The 27043-nt window shown below is 33.8% G+C and overlaps 1 protein-coding gene across 6 annotated transcripts in view; it reads left to right on the top strand.

The window, feature by feature from the left end:
* Nucleotides 1-27043, top strand: part of LOC150092666 (protein saal1) — a 226446-nt gene that overhangs the window by 170290 nt on the left and 29113 nt on the right. For all 6 annotated transcript variants that reach the window (XM_090414561.1, XM_090414560.1, XM_090414559.1 and 3 more), the window contains exons 11-12: nt 11824-11994; nt 13035-13285. In XM_090414561.1, coding sequence (XP_090270687.1) covers nt 11824-11994; nt 13035-13285 — 422 coding nt within the window. The remainder of the gene's footprint in view (nt 1-11823; nt 11995-13034; nt 13286-27043) is intronic.

The following is a 27043-nucleotide window of genomic DNA, read 5'->3' as shown; positions in this document are numbered from 1 at the left end:
TCATCAGTACAGTATTTAAACAAAAATTAGGAATAACATACAGTTAGGGCGCATGATTACAATAGAATCTCATGAAAACGTGCATAACATGCTAAAGTAGTACAAAAAAAAATGTTAATTATTTAACACAGTTTTGTATGATAATTTCCCATACTTTAGGAATAGTAAGAACGTCGTTGTGGTTTAGGTTTGGTCTGTGTAGTAGGGCTTCAGAACTTTCTTTGTATAAACGTTCATGTTTAAATTAAGATCTATGTAAAAGTTTAGCCTTTTCCCAATGGATCCTATGGTTTGGATTTTCAATTCCGTGTTGAGAGAGGTCAGATTTCTGCGGTTTAAGAAGACGAATGTGGTCTTGATGTTCCGAGATGCGTTTCTGAACAGACCTACCTGTCTGTCCAAAGTAAGATAATTTGCATGAGCATGGAATCTCATAAACACCAGGTAACATCAAGGGTGAGAATTTGTCCTTAGGAGAAGGTAATAAGTTGTAAATTTGGTTGATAGGTTTGTAAGTAGTGGCAAAATTGTATTTCTTCATAATTTTAGAAAGACGTTCTGAGATGCCTTTAACGTAAGATATGGGAATCCTATGCACTTCTTCCTGTCTGGTTTGATGTATGCAGAAGTGACTGATGATTTTTTGAGTTGTTTTGGGATTATATCCATTTACGATGGCTGTATTTTTGATAACTTCTAATTCCTGGTTTAAAGATTCTTCAGAGGAGCAGAATTTGTGTGCTCTGGAAACTAGTGATTTAATAATGCCAGATTTCTGAGATGGATGATGAGCAGAAGAATTGTGAATGTAGCGACCTGAGAATGTAGGCTTGCGAAAGACGGAAGTGGCGATGGAACCGTCTTCTTTTCTTTTGATGTGTAAATCCAAAAAAGAGATACCCTGTGGAGATTCTTTTTCTAATGGAAAGTTGATGCAATGATGAAGAAGGTTAATTTTATCTAGAAACAGTTGTAATTCAGGTTTGGGATGATTCCATACCGCAAATACGTCATCGACGTATCTTAGCCAAATTTTTGGTTTGGGTTCAAAAGTGAATATTTTTTCCTCAAGGTGTTCTAGAAACAAATTTGCTAGGTTTGGTGATAAAGGAGATCCCATTGCTGTACCTTCCTCTTTACAAGCAAGATGTGATGAATATGATGATAATGAATTAATAAAAGACCTGACAAGTTTCATAAGTCGTTTGACTTACATCTTCAGGGGTAAAAAGTAACTTAAAGTTTAAAACACAAAGAAAAGAGAAATTATTAGTAATAGTTCATACTATACAGTTGTAGCCATCTGACTATTCATAAAATTAAAAATCAGAATGCACATTCAAGGCAGTGCTGAGTTTAAACAATGCTGGATGATGCCACGTTCTGTTGTTCATGTTCATAATGTCCGAGGTCTGATTGAGGTATATTTTTTATTATTTTTTAAACTCAGCACTGCTTTGAATCTGCATTCTGATTTTTAATTTTATGAATAGTCAGATGGCTACAACTGTATAGTATGAACTATTACTAATAATTTCTCTTTTCTTTGTGTTTTAAACTTTAAGTTACTTTTTACCCCTGAAGATGTAAGTCAAACGACTTATGAAACTTGTCAGGTCTTTTATTAATTCATTGCGTTTTATATAGCTTATTAAAAAAAAATGTGGTCCAATTAACGGAATATGCCATGTGAACTTCTAAACCACAGAAACCTCCAATTCAACATAAACTAATTTATTTAGTGTCATTTTTATTAAAATAAGCACATAGAACAACTTGTTGAGGCTATGATCTCTAAATGCGACCTAATATTTATATAGATTCATCCAGCAGTGAAAAAAACTCTCTCTCTCTCAGATTTGATACTTGTTAGTTGAGTGCATGTTACGCAATCCAAAGCCATTTTTAAGCATTTCCCCCTTAATTTTTTAATCTTGAAAATACACCGTTTCCTTTCTAATGACTTTATTAAGTCTAGCATTTTTTGCTTTTGAGTTGGCGCTTCATAGGCTACTCAAGTTTTTTCTGTATCACTAGCTGGAACTTTTTCTTCATTGATTGAACCGAAGCATCTCCAATTGCAGCATCCCCAGATGTGGAATCACCAACTACTTCAGTTATTGTAATTGAATTTTCTCTTTCTTTTTTGATTATAGATATGTTTGCTAACTCCATGACTCTTTATTGCAAATTGCTGGTTTTATTAAAAGTTTTGTAATTTTCATCATTCCTTTATGCAGACTATCAGTGCATATAGGAATGTTCATTTTAAGCAATGCACTTAAAGTCTATTGCTTAAACATGAGTTTTGATTGGTTAGTTTGTGAAGCATAAATTTTAATGTTACATCAACAATAATGCAAATTCACATTTTTTGAAATATCACATCTACAGTGACTTTTAATTGGTTTGCAGTGCTAATATTGAATGAGAGAACAATTCAAATGTATTATTTGTAAAATTGATGTTCAATTTCAAATCTATAGGCCTCTCTTTGACAGTTTTTAAGCATCAAGAAACTTTTCAGTATAAGCCAGTAGGCTATTCAAATGAGTTTTGGAATCCAATATTAATAAAAGTTTTGTTATTGAATTCTTTGTTTACTTGTTTTTGGAATATATCATAGTTTTTTTGTTGGTAATCTGTGAATATTTGACTATTATTTGTATAATATAATACCACGGTGAATTTTTATCCATGGATACAAAAAAAAATTCCTTTTATAATACCTTCTTTTATCAAATATCATATTACATGAAATATTTTAATTCCTACTTTTGACTTTTCATTATTTGACACAAAGGGTAAACAACTAACACTATGCTCTGCTGCTCTCAGCGATCAATCAGAACACAGAATCGCGGAATATAATTTTGTCTTTAATGTACAGTGGCAAAATTAACACTCTGTGACCTACAGTACCTTGTCATGAAAATTTGATACTTTAATTTTACCAGTTACTAATACTATAAAGTTTAATTAATCATGAAACATTTGAAATAATAATGCAGGGTGTTGACTGCTACTATATGATTACATGTAGTTATTACACACAGCTGCTGAGACTAATTAAAATCTGAGCTGTTTGTTCAAACAAGGAACTTTATTTTACAAGATTTGACAACAATAAAATTATTACAACATGCATTACAATATTTTTCATTTACCAAAATACTGATAGAAAACACTCAATTGTAAATATTTGAAGGATTTTGCCATTTATAAGTAAATCATTTTACTGGTGTTGCAAACACTACTCAACATTCAGAACAGATAGCATTTTTTTTTTATGTTGCTTCCCCACAAAAGGTTATTTTGTAAACCTATGGTACGTTTTGTACCATGGGTGGACTAAGGATTTTTTTTTTCTATTTTTCTCAATTTATATATACTGTTTTTATATATATATATATATATATATATATATAGCAATCCCTCGATTAATTTGCTCCTGATTAGTGCGTTTTCGATTAGTGTAATTTTTTTCTACCCAAATTCGATTAGTGCACACCTATACGCATTTTAAAAATAAATGTTACCTATTTAAAAAATTTTCTGTCTATACATTTTTTATGGCTAACTATTTTAAAAAATCACTCACCAGGATGAAATAATTCAGCTACCGATTTAAAACATTTTACAAAGTTATTTTTTAATGGAATACTACATTATTATTATCTACACTATGTTCCAAATTTAACGCTTAATTAATGTCATCTGCTAATTACATAGCATTTTGATGATCATACTTCATGCCTCCATTGCAATTGTTTTCCTTACTTTTTTTATTTTAAAGTATTTTCCCAATCTTTCATCATGAATAAAAGAATTAGTGAGCAAAAATATGGAAGTGTGAAAATGATTCGAAAAGTAATCTCATTTGAAGAAAAACTTGAAATAATAAAGAAAATGAACAAGGCGAGTCCAGAACAAAGATAGGACAAGAACACAAAAATGGTTGAATCAATTATAAGAGCAATTTTAAGCAAAACTGCTGAATACATAGAGAAAGGTAAGGTTGCTTCAAGTTCATCATGCATGCACCCGAAATCAAAATATTATAATCATTGATTTAGAGAGACATCTTTCTGCATGGATCAAAGATTGTAACCAAAAACAGATCCCCTGACCTTAATAAATCATTAGATCTCTTTGCATCCTTGAAAGAAAGGGCTATCAATGATGGAAAAGAATTCCACACTAGTGCTGGATGGTTTGAACGTTTCATAAAGAGAAATAGCCTACATAGTGTTCTAATCACGGGCAAAACTGCATGTGCAGATAAGGAAGTGGGTGCAAATTATCCAGAGATTTTGAAGAAAATTGTGGATGAAGGGGACTGTTTTGACCAATAAATATTTAATGTCGATGAAACCAGCCTTTTTGAAAGTGAACGCCTGCCAAGACTTTTCTGGCCAAATCAGAGAAATCTCAGCCTGGTTGTAAAGTCGCAAAGTCGAATGAATTTACTGCGAGCAATATGCGAGCCGTTTGGAAGCATATTCTTCCACATTGTGCAAATGATTTTAGAGGCTTTTCAAATGAATCTAGTCAATTAAATCTCATCCTGAGAAATTGAGAGATTCCGACCTGCTAAATTTAGATGCACTGCTGGAAGATCCCAAAGAATATGAAGAAAATTTAATCACTGAAAAGCCCAAAGAGATTTCACAGAAACAAATTGAAATATTTTTCATGCAATCGAAGTTCTTAATCGGCAATGCTTAGAGGCTGACCTTGATAAAGAGAGAAGCAGTAAAATTTGCAGAAGAAGCAATAGGGCCATACCGTCAGTTGCATGAAAAAAAGAAACAGAATGCCCGCCAAACTACATTAGCTGAATTTTTTGTTAAGAAGCAGAATAATAAATTTATATTCTGATTATGTTTTATTATCTTTCAGCTTCATGGTTTTCCTTTAACTAGGCCCTGAGACATACCCTAATTCGTTTATAAAAAAATTTAGTGTCAAAAAATAAATTTGAGGAACAAATTATACTTTTTCCCATAGGTTATTATATTTGATTAGTGTAAACATGTGGACAGACTTATGTATTGGTTGAACATGTTGTTTATTATTTTAACGGTATAATAGAACACAGAAACTAAGTAAATAATTAATTTATTAACTTAATGCTGATATTTCGCTGGTGTTATAACCAGCATCTTCAGAGCACAAAAACACTGTTTGTCACAATACGCGAGACTATAACAACATGGTGTACTTAAACAAAATTGTAGCAGCAACACAAAGACTAGAGTCCTGATTTTGGCACCCTCTATCTGAAAAAAAAAAAAAAAAAAAGCTATCATATATTACTAGAGTCCTAGAAAAGTGCTAGTTTTTTCTTAATATGACTGTCTCCCAGATCTTTGGCAAGTTAATACAGCCATATTTGTTGAGATTTGGAGTGTGTTTTAGGGCTTCTGTCGCCTCTAAGAACAATCTCTCTGATTTATACGAGTTTCTGTGTAGTACGTTTGTGTTTTTCCAGTTGATCCTGTGTGCAGGGGTATCCAGAGCATGGTCTGCTAGGCCTGACTTCCCATAATGATAATTCCGGACGTATCTTTTATGTTCGGTGATGCGGATGTTCACAGTTCTTCCTGTTTGACTGTAGTAGGCTTGATTACATGAGCAGGGTACTTGGTAGACTCCTGGATGTGATAAAGGAGGAATGCTGTCCTTGGGTGAGCGGATGAGGGTAGCTTAACACCAGCGAAATATCAGCATTAAGTTAATAAATTAATTATTTACTTAGTTTCTGTGTTCTATTATGCCGTTAAAATAATAAACAACATTTGATTAGTGTGTTTTCGATTAATGCGTCTGTTTTAAAGAACACATTAGGCACATTAATTGAGGGATTGCTGTGTGTGTGTGTGTATATACATATATATATATATATATATATATACATACACACACACATGTAGAAAGTTTTTTTACCTTGAGTATACTATATGTTAAAGATGCCAAGCAAGTTTATAAAATTGCTTGGTATCTTTAACATATATATATATATATATATATATATATTTTTTTTTTACATAGTCTGGAAACCCTGCTCTAGAGACCAAACACAGAACTTTTTCAAGCCACTTCAGGCCTCCAATAAGTGGGGCAATGGTTTAACATTAGGCAATGACATTCATCTTCCACCTAAACACAATCACAAACATCCATGCCCATGGCAGGATTCATACCTGCAGCCTGTTGGTTGGAGAGTGGATAACGCTAAACACTCAGCCAACTAGGCCGGCAATCTGGTTTCTTTGCAAGTTTAATCAACATGCTCCCATTATATCGTTTCACAATCTGTCTTCCTTTCTGCTTTCCACAAAGGATAAGTTACCCCATTTACATTTGTCTGTTTTTTATCTAGTAGTTTGTTCCTGTCAACTTTGTTATTTTGGACAGCTGAGCCATTCTGCTTAAATTAGAATCTAAGAGCATCAAGACATCAAATTCTGAGAATCTCATCAGTCCAAGATTGCTTACCATGCCACTGACACTAGCTGCAGAGTGAGCTTCTGCAATTCCTTGAAACATGTGAGATCGTTTGAGCCCATTTGGATCTCAGCTGCTCAAATCGCATATCTATCTCAAAGTTCTGGGAAATAATCATTATTAACTGTTCATTTTTGGGAATAACTATTAGATGTGTAACTATTGGATTTCAATAACATAATTATTGTTTGTACCCTAATAATGTTATCTTCTGTTCACTTAACTGTGACCGAGAGACTTGAATAATAAGCACATGCTATGTGGTACACGCCAATTTGCATGTGCCATTTTATCAATCTTTCTTATTCTTTCTGACAATGTCTGTGTAACAAGGATGAAATATATAGGAACAAATAAATCTATGATAATAATGTTAAGTCTATTATCTATGATACATATTGATCATCACTCCTGTTAGTACTGTAGAAAGTAGATAGCAGCATAGATGACATAAATCTCAGGAAAGGTTAAAATATTTCCTATATTTTTCCAATCTTCAGGGAATGATGGACATTTCTAGATAAGTACATTCAGTTATTATGTTAAATAAGTATTGCTGAAGCAAGAGGTGAGGAGGAAAAGCCTAGTCCTTAAAAAAGTTGCTACATATAGTAGCTTGAAGTTTGGAGCATTAGCATTGAAATAAAGGTCTCAGGACAAGTGTCCCTATGTTTTGAATGTACAGATTGTTTGGAGTTAGGGTAGTATTATTTTAAAGCAGACCTGAGAAAGAGTCTTTCATATTTATATTTGCTTTGAAGTAAAGAGGAGATTCTAGTCCTAAACTATTGCTAATGTCCATATTTTGTATTCTGTCTTTACTTGTATTTGCCAACATTTCCTTAAAACTTTCATTTCCATGGTTTGTATTTTGCTTATGTCTCTTTTTGTTAGTCTCCACATCTCTGCTGCATAAGTCAAAATGGGTAAATATAATGAGAATGAATTTAGAACAAGAAGAATGTAAAAAAAAAAAAAAAAAATCAGCTAACTCCTTTTTTGTTCTCGTATAGGGAGTAGGCGAGGCCATTTAAGCCTTATCGAACTTTTGGAGACTGAGTGGGCAGTTCAATCTCCACTGGTTGCCAATCAGAGATAGCCTTGGGCAATTTCATTACCCAAGGCTATCACTAATTAATCAGCACATGCAGTTGTTAAATTGTGAATGAAACTATGTTGTGTAATTTATTTTTTTTTCATTCACATTTAACATTGCTTATTATGTATTAATCATGATTTGTATAAAAATTATTTATTGTTCCTTAATTTGGGATTACTATTTAAATATTTATTCTAAACTTAACCTACTATTAATTTGTGTTAAGCAATAGTATGTGCAGAATTTATAATAACTAAAATATATATATGATGTAACGAAAAGTATTATTATAATTAATTCTATACGTGATGAAGGGGCTGATTAAGTAGCTCAAATATTCTGTTTATTCTTATTTGTGAAAATTTAATGTTATGTAATCGCTCATGTAGTGGTGGAGCATTGTATTACATTAGCGAAATGTTTGTGTTTATTTGTTATGGAGATGCATGAAATAAACAAGCACGAGTCGAATAGAGCGTGACCTTCGGACTGAAAGGAGAGGAAAGATATTATATAGAGATAAGATTTTTAATTAGAGAGAAGAGAGGAAGTTTTTGCAGAGCGGGAAGGAAGGTAGGATACAAGCAAAGGAAGTGGAAGAAAAATATAAGTTCTCTAGGGCAGAAATTCATGAGAATAGTGTTTAGAAGTGAGCCAAAACATAGTGAATCATATACTTAGCTGCAAGTGAAGTCAGCTGTGTTGTAAAGGAAAATTAATGCCGTATCCGGATAGATAAAGAACTGGACATTCAATGGAAAATTCTGATTAGTTCCAGTTAATCTAGGATTACGTCTTAATTCTATGTTGCCCTGAGAAGAATTATATTGAAATTAACTAGTTTGAGAAAAGTAAACAAGGAAAGATATCAGTGCCTTGTTGATGTGTTTTTTTTTTTTTTTTTGAGTAGTAAAGCGCAATTAACAGTAGTTCAGTTAAATCGTTGGAGACTTTTTATTAATGTGTTCCGCTAACGTAAATAAGTTAATTCATAAGTGTGCTCACAATTAATTGATGTATTGAAGATTGTATCTGGTAAGAGTAGTCATACTTGTTTGTTTATTCTAACATGAACATATCTTTGAAGTTCAAAGTCCGAAATAAGATTGCTTGGAATATTGTCTACCTTGATTAGTGCTTCCTGTGAATATGTGGAGACTGATTAAATAAGAAGTTTCGTTTTATTAACTTGAGTTAAGAAAGCTTGTGATTTTGAAGCTGTGAATTGTATGTGAAAGTTTAGAACATTGAATTGGCATGAGTGACTTAGCAAGATGTATTAAGTTGATTGTATTGTTTCATTTTAAAGCAGAATTCTTGTATTTGTTATATATATATCATATATTAAATGTTTTATTTTGTTAATCTAAATATTGTGTTTGCCTGAATTCCCTTTTATTGCACCGTTCATAAACATTCAAATCTTGCAGGAACCCCAAGTGGAATAGTAAATAATTCGACCTAAATAAATGAGGAGACTGCTAACTTAATTAAGAATTGATCCTACTATTTTATATAGACTAATCTAAAAATAGGGTGGCGCAGTATAATTATAAATTTCCCTACTTTTGAATCGGTGATCAATTTGCAATTAGTTGTTATATTGATAAGAGTGACTTGAACCAAGATGGCGGATTTAGAACATAACATGAAAATAGAACGTCACTACACAGTGAAGAAGACAGCTAATAAGTGCCATCATCTCATGGTTCCTAACCCTAATACAATATTTTTAATGTCTGAAAATAGTGTGGGTTTGACCGCAAATTTTCTTGAGTTTACGGGACTAAAAATCCACTTGCCCATGCCAGAGATTGACTAACTCAGGAACTGGTCAAAAAAAGGCTTAGAAAATGTTCCTCCATTCGGCAACTAGACTCGAACTTATAAATCTTTCTTCATGCGGTCAAGCACTGTAGAGTGCAAATGCCACTTCTACTGAGCTAACAGGCTCTTGAAAATCATATGAAATTTGAGGGGAAGAGATCAAGACAAGTATCTAGAAAAAAGAAACCTGAACTGAATTAGTATTTATGAAGGAAGAATTTGAGAAGATAGAAAGAAATGGAGATATTTGATCCACCTTCCCTGACAGTCTCTGTTAGAACAGTAGTAGGTAAAGAAGTAATAAGCGTATTTTCTGTGAACTCTGTGATGGATATCTTCCCAACATGGTTAGCAAGACTTGAGCAACAATAGCACTGGAACCATATTCAGTTGTATATCTAGAAATCCTAATGTTTGCCCTGCCAGTCTCTCTAATCAGCAAGTTTACAACTGCAGAGCACTTGTTCAACTCCGGAGAAGTCTAAGAGTTGTAAATTAATTTTAAAAACAGACACAAAGAAAGCAGCAAGATTGTACAGCCACTTTTTCAACAGTTTCATGGACTATTGTCAAAGTGTATGAGAAGTGGTGGTAGTGGAGGGGTATTTTGTTTGTTACTAATTCCTGATACATATCCTCAAGGGGAGGTTTATGGAGTTCTATGATAGATCTACATGATTAAGTGTACATCATTATTAACTTACTATCATTAATTTTCTTCTAAATTAATGTGCCATTTGTCATGACCCCGAAAGTGCCAGATCTTATATTTCTGTCTTCTAGGGTGCTTCTGACTGCATCAATCCATCTAGATCTCGATCTACCTCTGGATTAGCACTGTTCACACATTCTTGAACAGTGTTCTTTCCTAATATCTGTTTTTTTTTGTTTTTTTTAATGATTCTTCTATCAGTACCATCTGTTCACTCCCCTAATTTTTCTCAGAATTCTCATATCTGTGTCTTTAGTCTTTTAACAACTGTTTTATTTCTAATCCAACTCTTCGGTTCATCAAAACCTACGAACTTCTGAAAGGTTCATACATGATATCAGTAGATGGAGTTTTTCATTTTATGGTGGAGAGAGGAAAATAGGAATCCATGGGAGTTGAGAATGAATGCAGTCAAGAAAGAGTGAGAGAGAACTAGATTTTTCCCTTATAGAGCAGTACATAATTGAAATGGCTTACCTTTAGAGGTGGTGAGTGTAAGTAGTGTGAATGAATTCAAGAATAGGTATGATAGCTGGTGTGGATGATATGTGACCTCCCTCCATGAGTACTGACACCCTGGAGTTCTCTGGTAATAATAGTAATATGTATTCTTGATTGCATTCCTCTTGAACATTTTCTATCACAGTTATTTCACTCCTTATCATATTTGATAATCTTTCATAGTACTTACTCCAATATACAGAATCATTTTGCATTTATCGCTCTGGTTCCTTTTGCAGTTTCTCTTTCTTCCATTTCTGTGCTTTAACATCCTTCAGAATGTTTTGCCATTTTCATGATATGTATCACCAATATTTGTACTGAAGTCTTCTCATGGTTTTTGGTTAGCTACCTTTACTCATAGTTTAGCTTTCTTACATTTTTCTCTGGGTTCTTTCGGCGCTGTAAGGTTTTTTTATCTGAATGGGAGTTAGTGAGGCTACATATAGAGGTAGTAGGATTTTTCCTTCCTTCCCTGAAACTCAAGTTTTTCTTCCCTCAAAACAATTAAACTATCCAGAAATATATGCACTTAAACAGACATAATACACAAGCTACATAAACTTAGTTGCTGTGGCCATAATTCCAAACAACTTAACCCCTCTCCCAGGGCACTTGCTCAGATAGCTCACTTTCCAGAAATTTTCAAAATGATTGATTTTCCAGGATTCCTATGCAAAAGGCATAAGCGGTTATTTCTCAAGTTCACCATGAAATTTGGATTTTTTTTTTCTATCCTTTCATTGTTTTCACCATAATTTCACCTCTCCATCTGATTGAATCAGTATTTTATTTATTTTTTTCATATTTTGCCAATGAATCTCCAAAGTTTTTGATTTGAAACTCTGATTTTTAATTTAATAACTAAGTTTTAAAAACTTTGGAGATTCAGTGGCAAATTTTTTTTTTTTTTTTTTTTTTTTTTTTTTTTTTTTTTTTTTTTTGGTGTTCTAATTCTTTGCATTTATACAAGGCTGTGTGTGTATTATGTGTGATGAGTGATTTACTTTTCTTTAAAAATTTCACACTTTTAACACAATATAAAGATGGCTGTATCAACTTTATTTTTCATGTAATTTTTTAGATGCTATGATTGAAAAAACAAGTACATGTGCCTATTGTTATAATGCTAAATATTATTTGGTTATTCATATTTATTTAAAATTTATTTCAGCTGATATATCATGTGATATCTGTGAGATTTTTTGTGATTATATATTGAAGTTTCAAGATATTGAAGATATCCTACCACTGAACAGAATGTCAGCTGTTGCTGCTGCCACTTCTGTGATGGCAAATCTAATATCCAATTCAAAAAATGTCTGTTTTGAGCCAAATGATAAAAGTGAGTATATATGCATTTTTGTAGACTGAACTTTTTAGTTGATATATAAGTATCTGATTTTTTTGTTCATTGCCATTATTTAGCAACACTTTCTGCCTGTTAGACCATATCTGCAACCTTTCTTCATTAAAAATTTTATGTAAATTAGTAAAGGTAAACAAAAAGCCAAACATTCATGATTGAAATTCAGTTTTATTAAGTTCATCTCGTTATAGCACTAAAAGCTAATACAAAATCCTTAGTCATTTTTGTGCCACACCAAATTGATTGTTTTTGTAATAAAATATTAATAAATCATTTACCAAAGACTGAATTAGTGATTCAGTAACATAAATATGGATTTTTCAAAAACATCATTAATTGTAATAATTGGGCTTTGAATTAGAACGCCAGTGCAAATTTGGAATTTTGTATGCACATTACTTTTGCAGATCCATTCTTCGATTTGTTGATTGCAGACACAGATTGGAGAATGTTTGTTATCTGCTGGCTTGCAGGCCACAGACAACAAACTTACCTGAATTCACCTCCTGATCTGAATCATGGCAGAAGTGTACATTATACGAGTAGAATGAAAGAAATAGTTGGAACAAATGTTATTTATTACCAACAAAATAGTTGGTAATAACTCGTTTTATAGGTTCTGAATGTGCATTTCTTCACAGCACACTGGCTTAATTTCACTGTTAAATAGATGAAAGTACAAATACTGATAGTGACATCGTATTAACAGAAAAACTCATCCATGTACCATAAATAAAATTAACTGTATAATATTAAATGAAATAAATGATAGCTCTTAAATTCTAATAATATGTAAAGATTTATACAGGCTACATCAATAAATTTCCTTTATAATTGTACTTATAGGATGATCTCAACTTGAATAAGTTGGGCATTAGGTGCTTGAAACAAATTGTTGTTTACTGAAAAAATGAATGTGAATTCATTTTTTCAGTAAACAACAATTGAAAAAAATTGCATTTCATATTTAATTAAACATTTTACCAGTCTCATGTAAAATTTGTATAATTTCACAGATACTCATTTCCTTCTCTGTCTGAGAAAGATGTTGGAATGTGTAAATAAAAAACTACTGAAAGAGAAGAATAATGTTTCTAAAGAAATTAAAAATAGCTGTTTTGGGATGCACTCATCCAGTTCTATGGATATAGCAGAAGCAACAACATCTACTTGTGCAAGTGAAAATTACACAAATGAAATAGTCTTGTCCATTTTGCATGAAACTTTGACAACCCTATGTGATGCATTTTCATCAGCTGTATTACAAGTAAGTAATATTTGTTTAAAACACTTTGAATGAGGAATGAAATATTATATTATATTAGACATTTTTTTTTGTTGGTGTTTAGAATTATTGCTAAACTGAAGTCATTGCTAACTATTTTTATATTTTATGTTAATGATCTTTTAACCTAATGTTTCCTAGGAAAAAAACCAAGTGACCAGTCATGGACAACTTTGATTGATCATTCAGGAATTTTAATGTTTAAAAATAAAAATACATGTTCTTGAAAGATTTGAGTAACCACTTTGTTTCATGCTCACTAATATAATTCTGTTTATATTCACTAATTTAATACTGTTCTTTCTTAACATAACTAGTCCTGCATTTCTTAGGGTCATTTCTATCAAGCTTTCTCTAAGTGTCATTACACTCTGAATTTCTACCACTTAATTTAATCCATAGATCCATGATTTCATCAAACCCAGATATATCTGGGTGGTTTGATAATTCCCATTCACTCTTTTTTCCCATATAGTAATTTTTTCCAGGCGCCTGATATGAAGATCATTCAAGTGCAATCCATCTCTCGTGTACAAATCTTAAAAGGATTTGTACACGAGACTTTTTGTATAAAACACTCTCCCACTGCTAGAAAATATCTTAAGTATCCAAAACCAACACTTGCCGTGAACAATGCTATCTGCACCCTATTGTATTGTAAATGATACTCAAATATCTAAACTAAACCAAACACCATTTATAAATCAGATGATCCCAGTGAACTCTGTCTAGTGTCAATGGCATAAGAAGTAATGCCTGAATCCTCTGAATCTTGAAATCTTATATAATGTTAATGTCATTGAATTATGACCTTAGCAGAACAGCCACTCTGCCTAAAATAGCTAAGTCGACAGGAACAAGGTAATTGCTTCCACTATCCTTACTTGAGGTAAGGATAGTAGAGACAATTAATTCTTAGTAGGTGGTAGGAATAATGATAAATTTTATGTTGTTTTGAAAATGGTGTACAAATTGTATTTGTGGAGAATCCTTGCTGTTTGTTCAGAAGTAGGGTACGGAAATCATCTTAACATTGTACATTGCAGTCTGGCTGTGAAGGATGATGATTATCAATTATTTTCTGAATGGTTTCTTTATGTGCATGCTCATTGTAGAAAACTTTTGAGTTTTGTTTTGCTTTTCATCCATTGATACTATACATAAAGTTCATTAGGATCAGTCAAAGATTTTGCACTGCAGTAAACAAATTTAAATTTGATGATCCATTCTGTGAAACCTTGCATCGTCACCTTAACCAAGTAGCTTGCATGCCTATCTCCGAGTTTTGGGAAATAATTACCATAAATTGTTTGTTATATGTTATGTGTGTGTGTGTGTGTGTGTGTGTGTTTTAATTAATTTTGAATTGCACAACTATGCCTGGTTTCCTAGGACTTTAATAGTGTTTTCTCCTGTTCACTCAGCTATGACCACAGCATGTGGAGGTATATTTATGCGTAACCAATTCTTTTTGCTTTTTCCCTGAATGGTGCTCATATCACAGGGTTGAGTCCTCTAATTAGTGGTTTCTGACAGTTTAATTCACCTGGCTTCATTACTCTGCTACATCCCTCTAAATGAGTAGAAAGGCTCATGTGTTGGTAGTACATGACAGTTAATTTAACAGTGTTAATTCGCAACACAGAATATAAGAAAATAATTATTATTTAACTTGCTAATATTTCGCTGGTATTATATCTAGCATCTTCAGAGCACAAACAAACAAACACAATGTGTCACAAAAGTGCACAAAAGCTGCAAAATTATGTAGCACCCACTGTTTAAGAATGTGGCAGATTCAAGACCAGAATGTGCATGTGTGCATGAAATGCAGTCCATGGGAAGTGCTGGGAGATGAGTGTCTCAATCTTGGGATTTAGCAGCAGCTGACTTAGTGCTTCGAAAATGGGTGATTTCAGTTTACGGATGCTAGTAGTGTGTTGGAGGATGGAGAGAATGTTAAAGCCCTACATATAGATTTAACTTTGAGTAGTTTAATGGATGGAGATGGTTTGTCTGATGGTCATGTGTGTGTGTGGAGAGAGAGAGAATGGCAACTGAAAACAGAATGTGTAGAGACAGAAATAGAACCTGCTGAAAAGGAGATGGAAGGAATGAAGACTTAGTTGAGGAAGAGTGAATGAATATCTTGGAGGATAGAGAAGTTGACTAGTGTTGAGAGGAACGAGAGTAGGTGTAAGAGAACAGCATCAGAGAGCCAAGGAACGAGAATGGAAGAGACAGTGGAAAAGAGGAAATTGCAGAAAGAAGAAAGTGTGGAAGCAAGGAATAGAGAGGAGGAGAGAGTAGGAGAGAGAGAGAGAGAGAGAGAGATTGGAAGCCGTAAGAGTCAGTGATGCCAGTAAGAGAAATATGAATGAATCTATTTGGAGTGTCATATGTAAATTTGATGATTTGGGATGTGCAGAGTAAAGTGCCAACGGAGTGCTTGCTTAGTGGAACGATAGAGAGTGTGGCAGTGAAGAGGTGTGAAAATGTTGAAGAGATGATAGTACTGGTTGGGATGATTGACCTGAGAGGTACTGTGAATTGTGTATCACAAGATTTCAGGTTGATGTTAGACAAAGTACATCAGAAATGTGTCCGAGGAAACATAGTGAGCATGTCGCCCTGGTATAATAATGTGGAGTGGAGGAGAAGAGCAGTGATAATAAATCAGATGATAATGAGAATGTGTAGGAAGAGAGGTCTGGAATATGTTTGAGGATAGACAGGAACTGTATGCAAGAGATGGATTGCATTTGAATGCAGAAAGGCACAGGCAGTTAGAGAGAGTTGTTTTCTGGGCAAATGACTGTGTCTGGAACAGGGAAACTAGAATTGCACAGGTGGAATATTGCAGGGATGGCCTCATGTGGGGATATTGTCTTGAGAAATGAGGGAGTGTACATTATATTATAGAGCCAGGTGGAGTATGAGCGGAGTAATAATGGCTATAAGAATGCTGGCAATACACTGATTTTTCTGTATACAAGTAGGAGAATTATGAATAAAGGGAATGAGTTTAAGCAAATTAGCTGGCAAGTGCAAAGCAATCATTATGGGGGACTTCGACTATAGTGATTTAAACTGGGCAGAGGAGAAGACAGCATACAGTAATAAGGAAACTGAATTTTTGGGTTTCTTGAGGGAAAACTGTCTTAGGCAGTATGTGATTGGAGTGAATGAACATGAGGAACGAAAGTTCTTGATTTGATCATAGCATCAGAGGATCTGATAGTGACAGATGACATCCCCCCCCGTTGGTGAGAGTGACCATGTAGTCCTGACTTGGAGGATGAATAGGCATGTGGAGGTATCAAAACAGAAGGAAGTTATGTGGAATTATAAGGTAGGTGACTAACAGGCTTAGAAACCAGCTTGCAGCAAGCAGTACAATGGATGAAAGAATTTAAAGGAAGAGGGGCTGTTAGTGCATAGACGATACTTAAAAAAAAATTGTTGACAGCAATGACAGATTGTATATCTTGAATAAAGAAGAAGAAAATAATTTGGAGTCAAATGGATTACAAAAGGAATAAAAGGGAATTGCAGAACTATAAGAGATTATGGAAGGCATATAAAGAGAGAGGTGGAGAACAGTTGCATGAGGAATATAAGGCTCAGGCTAGGAAAGTAACTATTATTGTAAGGAGAGAAAATTAGAATATGAGAGGAGACTGGCATTGCAAGCCAAGGAGAATCCCAAGGAGTTTTTTTTCGCTATGCAGTGATTAGGAGGAAAAATGATAGTGGACAGATTATTTTGCTGGGTGGAGATAAGAATTGGTAACCAAAGCAAATGACATAGTTGAGCTGTTTAATGATCACTTTATTTATTAGAGTGTTTTATCCTGATACTACAGGCTTTATTCCTAGAATGATAATGAGTAGTGAAGTGTTAGAAGTGAACAAAGAGGATGTATTCCGAATACTGAGCATGCTGAATGCCAATAAGGCAATGGGACCAGATGGAATTCCACCATCTGTGAAATTAACTGTGCTGTTAATTTGACTATTTAATTACTTTAATTAATGTATATATCCTTGGTCTGCAGTTATTCAATTTGTACATTAATGATATTGAGGAAGGATTTGAGAGGCAACATATAGCTATTGTCTGATGATGCAGATAAGTAAGGTAATCAGGAATGCTGCTGATATGTAGTACTTGCATAATGATTTGAATATGCTGGACTTGTGGGCATGAGAAAATGGATGTCATTTCAATGTCAGTAAATGTAAAGTCATTCACTTCAGCATGATTAGATATCCAATGTTATATTATATTGGTGGGATTATGCTAGAAGAAGCTGATGAGGCTAGGGATCTTGGAGTGTTAGTAGATAGGAAGTTGAAGTTCAGCAGCCATGTAGCAAAGATTTCAAATACAATTCAAAAGATAATTGCAATGCTGAAACAAACATTCACATTTAAAGATAAGGATGATAAGGATTTTGCCTCTTTACATGGCCTTGATAAGACCTCACTTTGACTATTGTATGCAGGTCTGGTCTCTGTTATGATTTTGATATAGTGGAGAGAGCCCAAAGGAGAGTGTTAAAAATGATATCAGGTTTCTGGAATACTGATTATGAAGACAGATTGAGAATTTGTAGACTGCAAACACTAGCACACAGGAGAAAGAGGGGGGTGATATGATTGAGACTTGCAAACTTCTGAAAGGGTCATACAGGATTTCAGTTGATGGAATTTTGTCATTTATGGAGGGTGGAGAAAGGACGAGCATCCTTAGAAGCTGAGAATGAACACCGCTAAAAAGGGGATGAGGGCTAGATTTTTCTCTGATAGGGTGGTGCGTGATTGGAATGGATTGTCATTGGATGTGAGTGCAAGTAGTGTGAATGAATTCAAGAATAAATATGATATCTGATGTGTTAGTATGTAGTTTCCTCAATGAGTCCCTGATTCCCTGGAAGTCTCTCTTAATAATAATGAACAATGAAACAGGCTTTTTTTGAGTAATGAATGATGTTTCAATCGACTGTAGCAATATAATTAAGAAATTGCATTCCAACCAGAAAATAGAGTATTCAGGAAAATTGAGCAGCTTCATATACAAAGAACAAGACAAGTAAGACAAGGTTGTGCACGATCACTCTTACTTTTCAGTTTGCATACATACATACAGTATAATGAAAGTAAGGATGATTCTCTCTGCTGATGGTATAGTTGGTTGAGTTGAGAATGATCTGATTTTAAAACATATATAGATGGAAGGCTTTCAGTCATTTAATCTTTTTTTAAAAAATATGTCTCTCAGTGGAGTAAATCCATTATGTCATATATATATATATATATATATATATATATATATATATATATATATATATATATATATATGATATAATGGATTTACTATAATGGATATATATATATGTAGGAAGATTGATTTACTCAGTTGATATACATTTTTTAAAAAATTGAATGACTAGAAACCGAGAAAAATGAAAACAAAGTTTATTAGCACAACTTTGTTTTAGCTTGTATCAGCCTTCTTCAGGTGCACATTAAAAAAGAAATAACCGGTAAAAATAGAGGAAATAACTGTAAACATCATGGAAAGTTAGTGTATATATTTCAATGTTGAAACGTTGAAGTTTGCACATTCAAAACTGTTCTCTCGGCTTCATTGTTGGGCATACATCTCGCGAATGTCAGTATTTGATCGTAGCACAATGACAGTCTGAAAGGTTGTAACTCTGGTTATTATTGAGATTTTAGGGTTGAGAATGATTTCTTTTGATTCATCTCAACAACAACTTGAGTTACAACCTTTCAGACTGTCATTGGTACGGTCAAATACTGGCATTCGCGAGATGCTATGCATGCATACCTCCAACAATGAAGCCAACGAGAGAACAATTTTGAATGCGCAAACGGCGCGAAAATATATACACTAACTTTCCGTGATGTTTACAGTTATTTCCTCTATGTTTTACTGGCTATTTCCTTTTTTAATGTGCACCTGAAGAAGGCTGATACAAGCTGAAGCTAGTTGTACTAATAAACTTTGTTTTCATTTTTCTCGGTTTCTAGTCATTCAATTTTAAAAAATTGAATGACTAGAAATTTTATATATATATAGATACACACACACACAGTTACACCCCAAGTTATGTAAATTAGCAGTTACGTAATAAATCTACTAGTGCGTATGAACATGTTTGCGTCTTTGTGCAGGTGCGTCTTTGACAGCCTTATTACAGTACAGTAGTAGACACCTTGAATGGTTAGCTCAGTCACTTGTTATCACTACTAGTTTAGTTGTTTTTTTTTACCCTTAAAATGGAATGCAAACGCAAAACCGAATGTGCTGGTAATAAATCTAAAAAACAAAGGTCTGCAATTACATTAGAAGAAAAGTTGAAAATAATTCATATGTATGAAGGCGGGAAAATTCTATCAACAATAGCTCTGGAAATAAATTGACTTGTTTTGACAGTAAATAGTGAAGGATAAAGTTCGCATCACCCCAAAAATGAAAAATATTAAAAATGGAAAATATCTGATTAATGGCAAAAAAAATTAATGTAAGACAGCAGTATGAGTAGCCATTGAACATTTTATTTGTATGTATGTGATTTACAAATTTGGCTTACATAAAATTCGAGTTACATAAAGATTTATGGAATACATTACTTATATAACTCGGGATGTAACTGTATATATATTGACCAATGTAGTTAAATGTGCCTATCCCATATGGAAGAGACTTGATACATACTCTAGCTTGTTCACACCTGATGCTCAAATAGTCTGGCTTGAACTTATTAAATTGAATATACTGCTGCTGCTTCTGTCTCTGAGGTGTGATGATATATTCACTTAGGCATTAACAGCTCTCCGTTTCTCATAACCTGTTAAAATTTATACATTTGAAATCAAACTTTGAAAAATCTAAAATGTTCAGAAGACAAAGGAAAATAAATCAAGAGAAGAAAAGTATTTTTTCGTAATAGGTACAATATTGTAACTACGAATTATTCAGAATTAATCATTAATGTGAATGCATTTTATATTCAGATTAAAAGTTAATGTAATTTGAAATAAATTAATTGAAATGCACAGAAAATTGGAGGTCAAAGGATGGAATTCACTTTGGATTAAATGGGATATTGAATTACCTGAAGGTTACGTGGAGATGTACTGGAATGTAAATTAAAGATACCTAGAAATTATATACTTGGTTTAATCCTTTATCCAAGTGTTAGCAAACAAGTTTGCACCTGAACTATTTTCAGCACTGGGACATCTCATATAAAGGAGCTAATGACTTCACATTACTTTCCTTAGTATCCCGTAGTGCGAATCACATCTCCTTACGGACATGTATAATGCTATGTATTACCGAAGGGTCACTACCCAGAGTGATTTCTACTTTTATTGAGGTCTCATCAGTGGGAGATAGACCCAGAGGTGATATGAAGGTTGAACTAATGCAGAAGTCATATTTTCATATACGAGTAGCCAAAAGGTGTCACATCTTATTATTAAAATACTCTGTATTAGAGAAAGTTGTTGGAAGTTTTTCCACTTGGTTATACTATACAAGAGTGGTCTGAAAAGTTCTTGGCCTAACAATGAAAAAACGAATTTATAATTTCAAAAATTATTTTTATTTTTCAACGTAATCTCCCTTAAGACTAATACATTTATTTCAGCGATGCTCCAGCACTGTCCCTGTAGTGGTTCTCAGTAAGATCTGCAAAATACCCCTCTACCAATTGCCTCTTGATTTGAAAAAACACTGACCAGCAAGGAAGAGTTTTAGTTTTGGGAAGAGATAGAAGTCAGAGGGAGCCAAATCTCTGGAATAGGGTGGACATTCCAGCAATTCATAGTACAGATCCCTTAATTTTCCCATTGCCAAAACACTTTTGTGGGCAGGTGCATTGTCCTAATGAAAGATGATTTTTTTCTTCTGCAAGAAAAAAATCATCTTTCATCGGAAGATCGGAATAATATTCCTCGGTTATTGTTTTACCCTTTTCAAGATAATTAATAAAAAATGCCTTCAGCATCCCAAAACACCGATGCAATGACCTTTCCTGCTGATGGAACCGACTTTGTCTTCTTTGGCGCTGAATAACCGACTTCTGTCCACTTTTTTTTGATTGCCGTTTGGATTCTGGTCTCATCCATAGTAATAAATCGAGCACAAAATCAGTTTTATTCTTGTTAAAATGCTCCAAGCACTGTTCAGAGATTTTCGTGTGAGTGCATTTTTGATCTGCTATGAGCAAGCACGGCACCCATCGTGCCATGCTTGCTCATAGGGAGCATTTCTGGTAGCAGCACGTTTAAACTTGGCAGTCCATTTCTTTATTGTCAAATATGAAAGAGAAGAGTGCCCATAAAAGTTTATGAACTTCGAATGAATTTCTTTTGGAGTTAAACCTTCTTTTACAAAGAATTTTATAACTGCACAATACTCAATTTTATCCATTTCAATGGATACAAACAACACTTTTGCTTCAGACAGCTGTATAAAACAAATTACTTGATAGAATGACTTGCAATTTCACATGGATGCTTATGACAGATGTACCAACTTAGAAAAAAAAAATCTTGCTGATAGTGTTGCCATCTGTAGTCGAGGCCAAGAACTTTTCAGACCACCCTTGTAAATTAAAGATACCAAGAAATTATATACTTGGTTAATTCCTTTATCCAAGTGTAAGCAGACAAGTTTGCACCTGAACTATTTTCAGGACTGGGGCAACTCATATAAAGAAGCTAATCCAGAGCATTTTAATAATAAGGTGTGACACCTTTTGGCTACTTGTATATGAAAATATGACTTCTGCATTACTTCAACCTTAGTATCACCTCTGGGGTCTGGCTCCCACTGATTATACCTCAGTAGAGGTCAAAACCAGTCTGGGTGGTGATCCTTCCCGTAATGCATAGCAGTATACATATCTGCAAGGAGATGTGCTTTGCATTATGGGATACTAAGGCAAATAATGTGAAGTCATTAGCTTCTTTATATGAGTTGCCCCAGTCTTGAAAATAGTTCATACACAAACTTGTTTGCTTACACTTGGATAAAGGATTAAACCAAGTATATAATTTTTTGGTATCTTTAATATATAGTATAGCCAAGTGGAAAAACTTCCGGCAATGTACATAAGTGGGCCACCTGGCTTTTAAATATATTTTCATTATTCTCAATAATAGATGCAATCTGATCTGGTTGGCCAAATGGATAGTATCTCTACTCTTCACCAACAGGCTGCAGGTCCAAATTTCAATGTACTAATGAATGATTGTGAATGTCTTTTAGGCAATGAATGCTTTTATGAAATGACTTTAAAAAAGTTCCATGTTTGGTATTAAGAGCAACATTACTGAATTATATACCTCTTATCCAACCTGTCCACATACAAGGCTTCTTTTTTATTTATTTATTTTGTTTTCATTAACCCCCCCCATCCACACACCACACACACAAGAGATCCCAAGACCTATTACACAAGAGTGGTGTGTGTGTGTGTGTGTGTGTGTGTGTGTGTGTGTGTGTGTGTGTGGTTAAAGTGGTTAGGAAGAAAAGAATTTGTTGATGTGTATCTTGAAGACCTGAGGGTCATAATCATTCAGGAAAACAGTATGGGGAAAACTGCTTCAAAGAGCAGAGGTGTAAAAATAAAGTAGGAGTTGAAGCTGATTCATTATATTTATTGGCTCTGAACTGTATATGGATGTTAATCAGCAGCTGCTCCTGTTTGTACATTTGGAGGAATGGTAATGGCTAGTTCAGTGGAGTAGTCCCCAAAAAGATCTATAGAAAATACCTAATTCAGCAATAGAGCATCTATGAGACAGCATTTGGAGGAGAATCACTGACAGAGAGGAATCACTTAAGAGAATGGCTGTCTTTTGAATATAATTAAGCATTCCAAGAGAGAGATCCTAGGTGCACCTACCCCAAATTCAGGAACAGTATTTTAAGGTCAGGCATATTTGAGCTTTATAAAGTGTTAGGAGAGAGAGGAGCTTTCTGAGGGCTGAAGAGGCTATTTATTGAGGTATGTTTAAGTATGGGGATACTTAAACATACCTCATACTCTCCAAAAGTGGTAGTTCTACTCAGCGACAGGTTCACCCCACCACCGAGAAGAACCCTCACCAGTGGCTCTGCCCACTGGCAGGCTCATCCCACTGAACAGAGCTGCTCATATATCAGGGAAAGCAACCACTTCAGCACAAAAGCACGAGTGGGAGCTAGACCCTGAAGTGATGCCAAGGTTGAAGTAATGCAGAAGTCATATACAAGTTATACAAGTAGCAAAAATGTGTCCTTATTTCACATTATTTTTAAAATACTCTGGATTAGAGATAGATGTTGAAAGTTTTTTCACTCAGTTATATTATAAATTAAAGATACCAAAAAATTATATTCTCGATTTCATTCTTTATCTAAGTATAAGTAAACAAAATTTGCATGTGAAGTCATTGCACGACTGGGTTTCTTGTATATAAAGGCTAATAACTTCAAATCAAAAACAATGATAAAAGTCAGCCATCAGACAAGAAGGATGTTACACCCTATTGCTCTGGCTTCGGTACAGGTAGTCCTCGACTTACGACGGGGTTCTGTTCCAATGTCTCTGTCGTAACTCGAGAACTTTTTTTTAAATTCTTGATTTTTTGATTTCGGTTATATTTTCATAAATTAGATTTCTATTTAACTTAAAATGGTTAAAAATATATAAACTTATATAAACATTTATAAATTATTTATTAGTACGTATGCATATAAATAAATAAATACAAAATTAAGAAAGAAAAATTTAATAAAAGAATACATAAACACATATCAAAAATTGTGCATTTTTGAAATTCCTTTAAACATTAGTTAACATAAACAAAAAACTTATTAACGATGTCTTCAATTAAACAGGTGAGTTACTGTAACTCATTTGGATGATATATGTTTATTTCTCGCAATCGGGAGTAGCTTTTTTAATCAGAAAATTGGTTAATGTTGTCTGTTGGGTTTTTTTTTCCCTTTTCTTCTTCATGTATTTCACGATAATATCTGACTGCTTCTCGAATTTGCTTTTAGACTTTGGCGAAGCGATCAGTGTCTTGATCCATATTTTCGAGTAGCTGAAGTCCTTGATTTAGTTTAGAAAATATTTCAGCTAATCCTTTTACAGTAAAATTTTTTAACGATTTCTCTTCATCTTCCTCATTATTCCTTTCTTCTTCTACAACTCTTTCATTTCGGAAAATCAAGTCTTGATCAGTCAGTTCACCTTCTATATCGGTAATATTGATTTCTAGATCCAGTTTTCTTGCAATTTCAACAATTTCTTCACCAATTTGTTCTAACATACTATGCTCATTGTACTCTTCGAGTGTCTCCTGCAGTAGTAACTTCTTACAAATTCCTCTTCCTCACATACATTGTTCCGCTACTTCCTTCCATGAAGTTCCAGTATTCTGGATACATTGGTTAATATTGTAATTTTTCCATAAATCGCATAATGTTGTAGCATCGTTGTCCATTGCTGTTATTGCTTGAGAAAATGTAGTTTTCAGATAATATGTCTTGAATGTAGCAATCGAACCTTGATCCATAGGTTGAATCACAGCTGTCGTATTGTGCGGTAGATACATCACATTTATATTTTCATTCAAATCGCCGATGTGAAGAGGATGTCCTGGAGCATTGTCAACAGCAATAGAATTTTTAAAGGAATGTTTTTTCAAGACAGTAGACACGTACTTCTGGAATAAAACAATTTAAGAACCAGTCTTCGAATAAAACAATTGTCATCCAAGCCTTAGGATTACTCCTGTAGTAAACTGGCAATTTATTCTTGTGAATGTTTTTCAACGCTCTGGGGTTTTGTGAACGGTAAACAAGAAATGGTTTTAATTTAAAACCAGCAGCATTTCCTCCAAGAAGAAGCGTAACCCTATCTTTAAATGCCTTAAAACCAGGCGCTGATGCAGCCTCTCTGTGAATATAAGTTCTTTCTGGCATTCTTTTCCAGAACAGTCCGGTTTCATCTACGTTAAATTTTTTTTCTAGCAAATAGTCTTCATCTTTTTCAGATTTTTCTTGAAAATTTCGGCAGTTTCAAATTCGGAACTATCTGCTTCTGCCATTATTCATATGTTATATGTTACATAAATAAAATCAGCTTTTGAATCGATAAAACCAACTTTTACTAGCGTTAAATGTATGCTCGCCGTATTTATCTTCTTGTTGTTTCCTAAAATTGTCAAATACTGCGATGCCGTATACAAAAGCAATATGATATGCTGGCGGCAAAGTTAAATTAGAGAATTTTTAATAATAATTTTTGGCCGTTGTAAGTACGAATCGTCGTAAGTTGAGGACTACCTATATTCTCTAAAATATTGCTGGATAAAAGTTTGGTTCCAAGCTTTTATCCAGTTTTTATGTAGTGTTGAATAGATGCTGGATGAGTATGACAGCTTGAAGATATTATACAAGATAGGCATGAGTTCTGAACTTAAGTTTAAACTTGAGATAAGTGTAGCATATTTGGCCCTTACAAATTTTTTTGTGTTTTTTTCAGTTGTTATTGACTGTGGCGGAAGCTGAGTTGAGAGGCTGGAGTTTTTGACTTAAGCAATGGACATATGTCAGTTTTTATCTTGAAATGCTTGGGTGCAGTTGTACCCATATATATGGGCATATATGTGCATGTGTGTGTGTGGCATGACTGGATACCGAGGGATAAAAGCAAAATATAGTTTATTAGCACAAATAGTTTCGTCTTTTAACAGACTTCTTCAGGTTCATAAAACAGAAAACCAAGCAAAAAACTTAAAGGAATAAAATATAAACAAACAAAGCTTTAGCATACACAGTTCAGTATTAAAGCATTGCCGTTTGGATATTTAAAACTGTTCTCTGGATAACCTCATTGTTGGGCATGTGCATTCAGAATCTCATGAACTGCAAAGTTGGATAGCAGCACAATGACAGTCTGATAGGTTATAACTAAGGTTGTTATTAAGATGTATAGGATTAAGGATGATTTCTTTAAATTCCATTATCCTTCTTTCTAGTTTATCATAGCAAGCAACGAAAGATATTATTTGATCTGTCCGATAGAACTGAATGGATTAGGTTTGCTTCATTAGTGTTCGTATTTTCCAACAGAATGGTTATTCCAAGAAAACAATTAATAAATTACTTTTAAGTCCTCTCCAATGCCATAGTGAAGACACCAGTAGTATAAAAGATCATATTTCTCTACTATATATCAGCTGTTTCACCAAAATTGGCCAAAGTTCTTAAGAAATACAACATCAAGACATTATTCGCTCCCCTTTCTAAACTCCTTTCCTTACTGAGCCAACCCAAACTAAGGCATGACAACCTTAAATATCCCGGCATCTACCACATCTGGTGTAACTGTGAAAAACCATATTTTGGCCAGACTGAGAAGTCCACTGAGTTAACACAAGAGGGACATTACATACGACAGAACATGGGGGACTAATACTCTGTCAAACCACGTTCTGTTTTCTGCTAACACTAATGAACAAAATCTAATCCATTCAGTTTTATGGGACAGATCAAATAATATCTTTCGTTGCTACGACAAACTAGAACGAAGGATAATGGAATCTAAAGAAATCATCCTTAATCCAAAACATCTTAATAACAACCTTAGTTATAACCTATCAGACTGTCATTGTGCTGCCATCCAACTTTGGCGTTCATGC

The sequence above is a fragment of the Typopeltis vanoorti genome, chromosome 25, assembly GCF_054136105.1.
Source record: "Typopeltis vanoorti isolate ZY-2024b chromosome 25, IOZ_Tvanoo_1.0, whole genome shotgun sequence".
NCBI lineage: Eukaryota > Metazoa > Arthropoda > Arachnida > Uropygi > Thelyphonidae > Typopeltis > Typopeltis vanoorti.
Note: the sequence above shows the minus strand (reverse complement) of the source record. Positions and strands in the feature narration are given on the sequence as shown.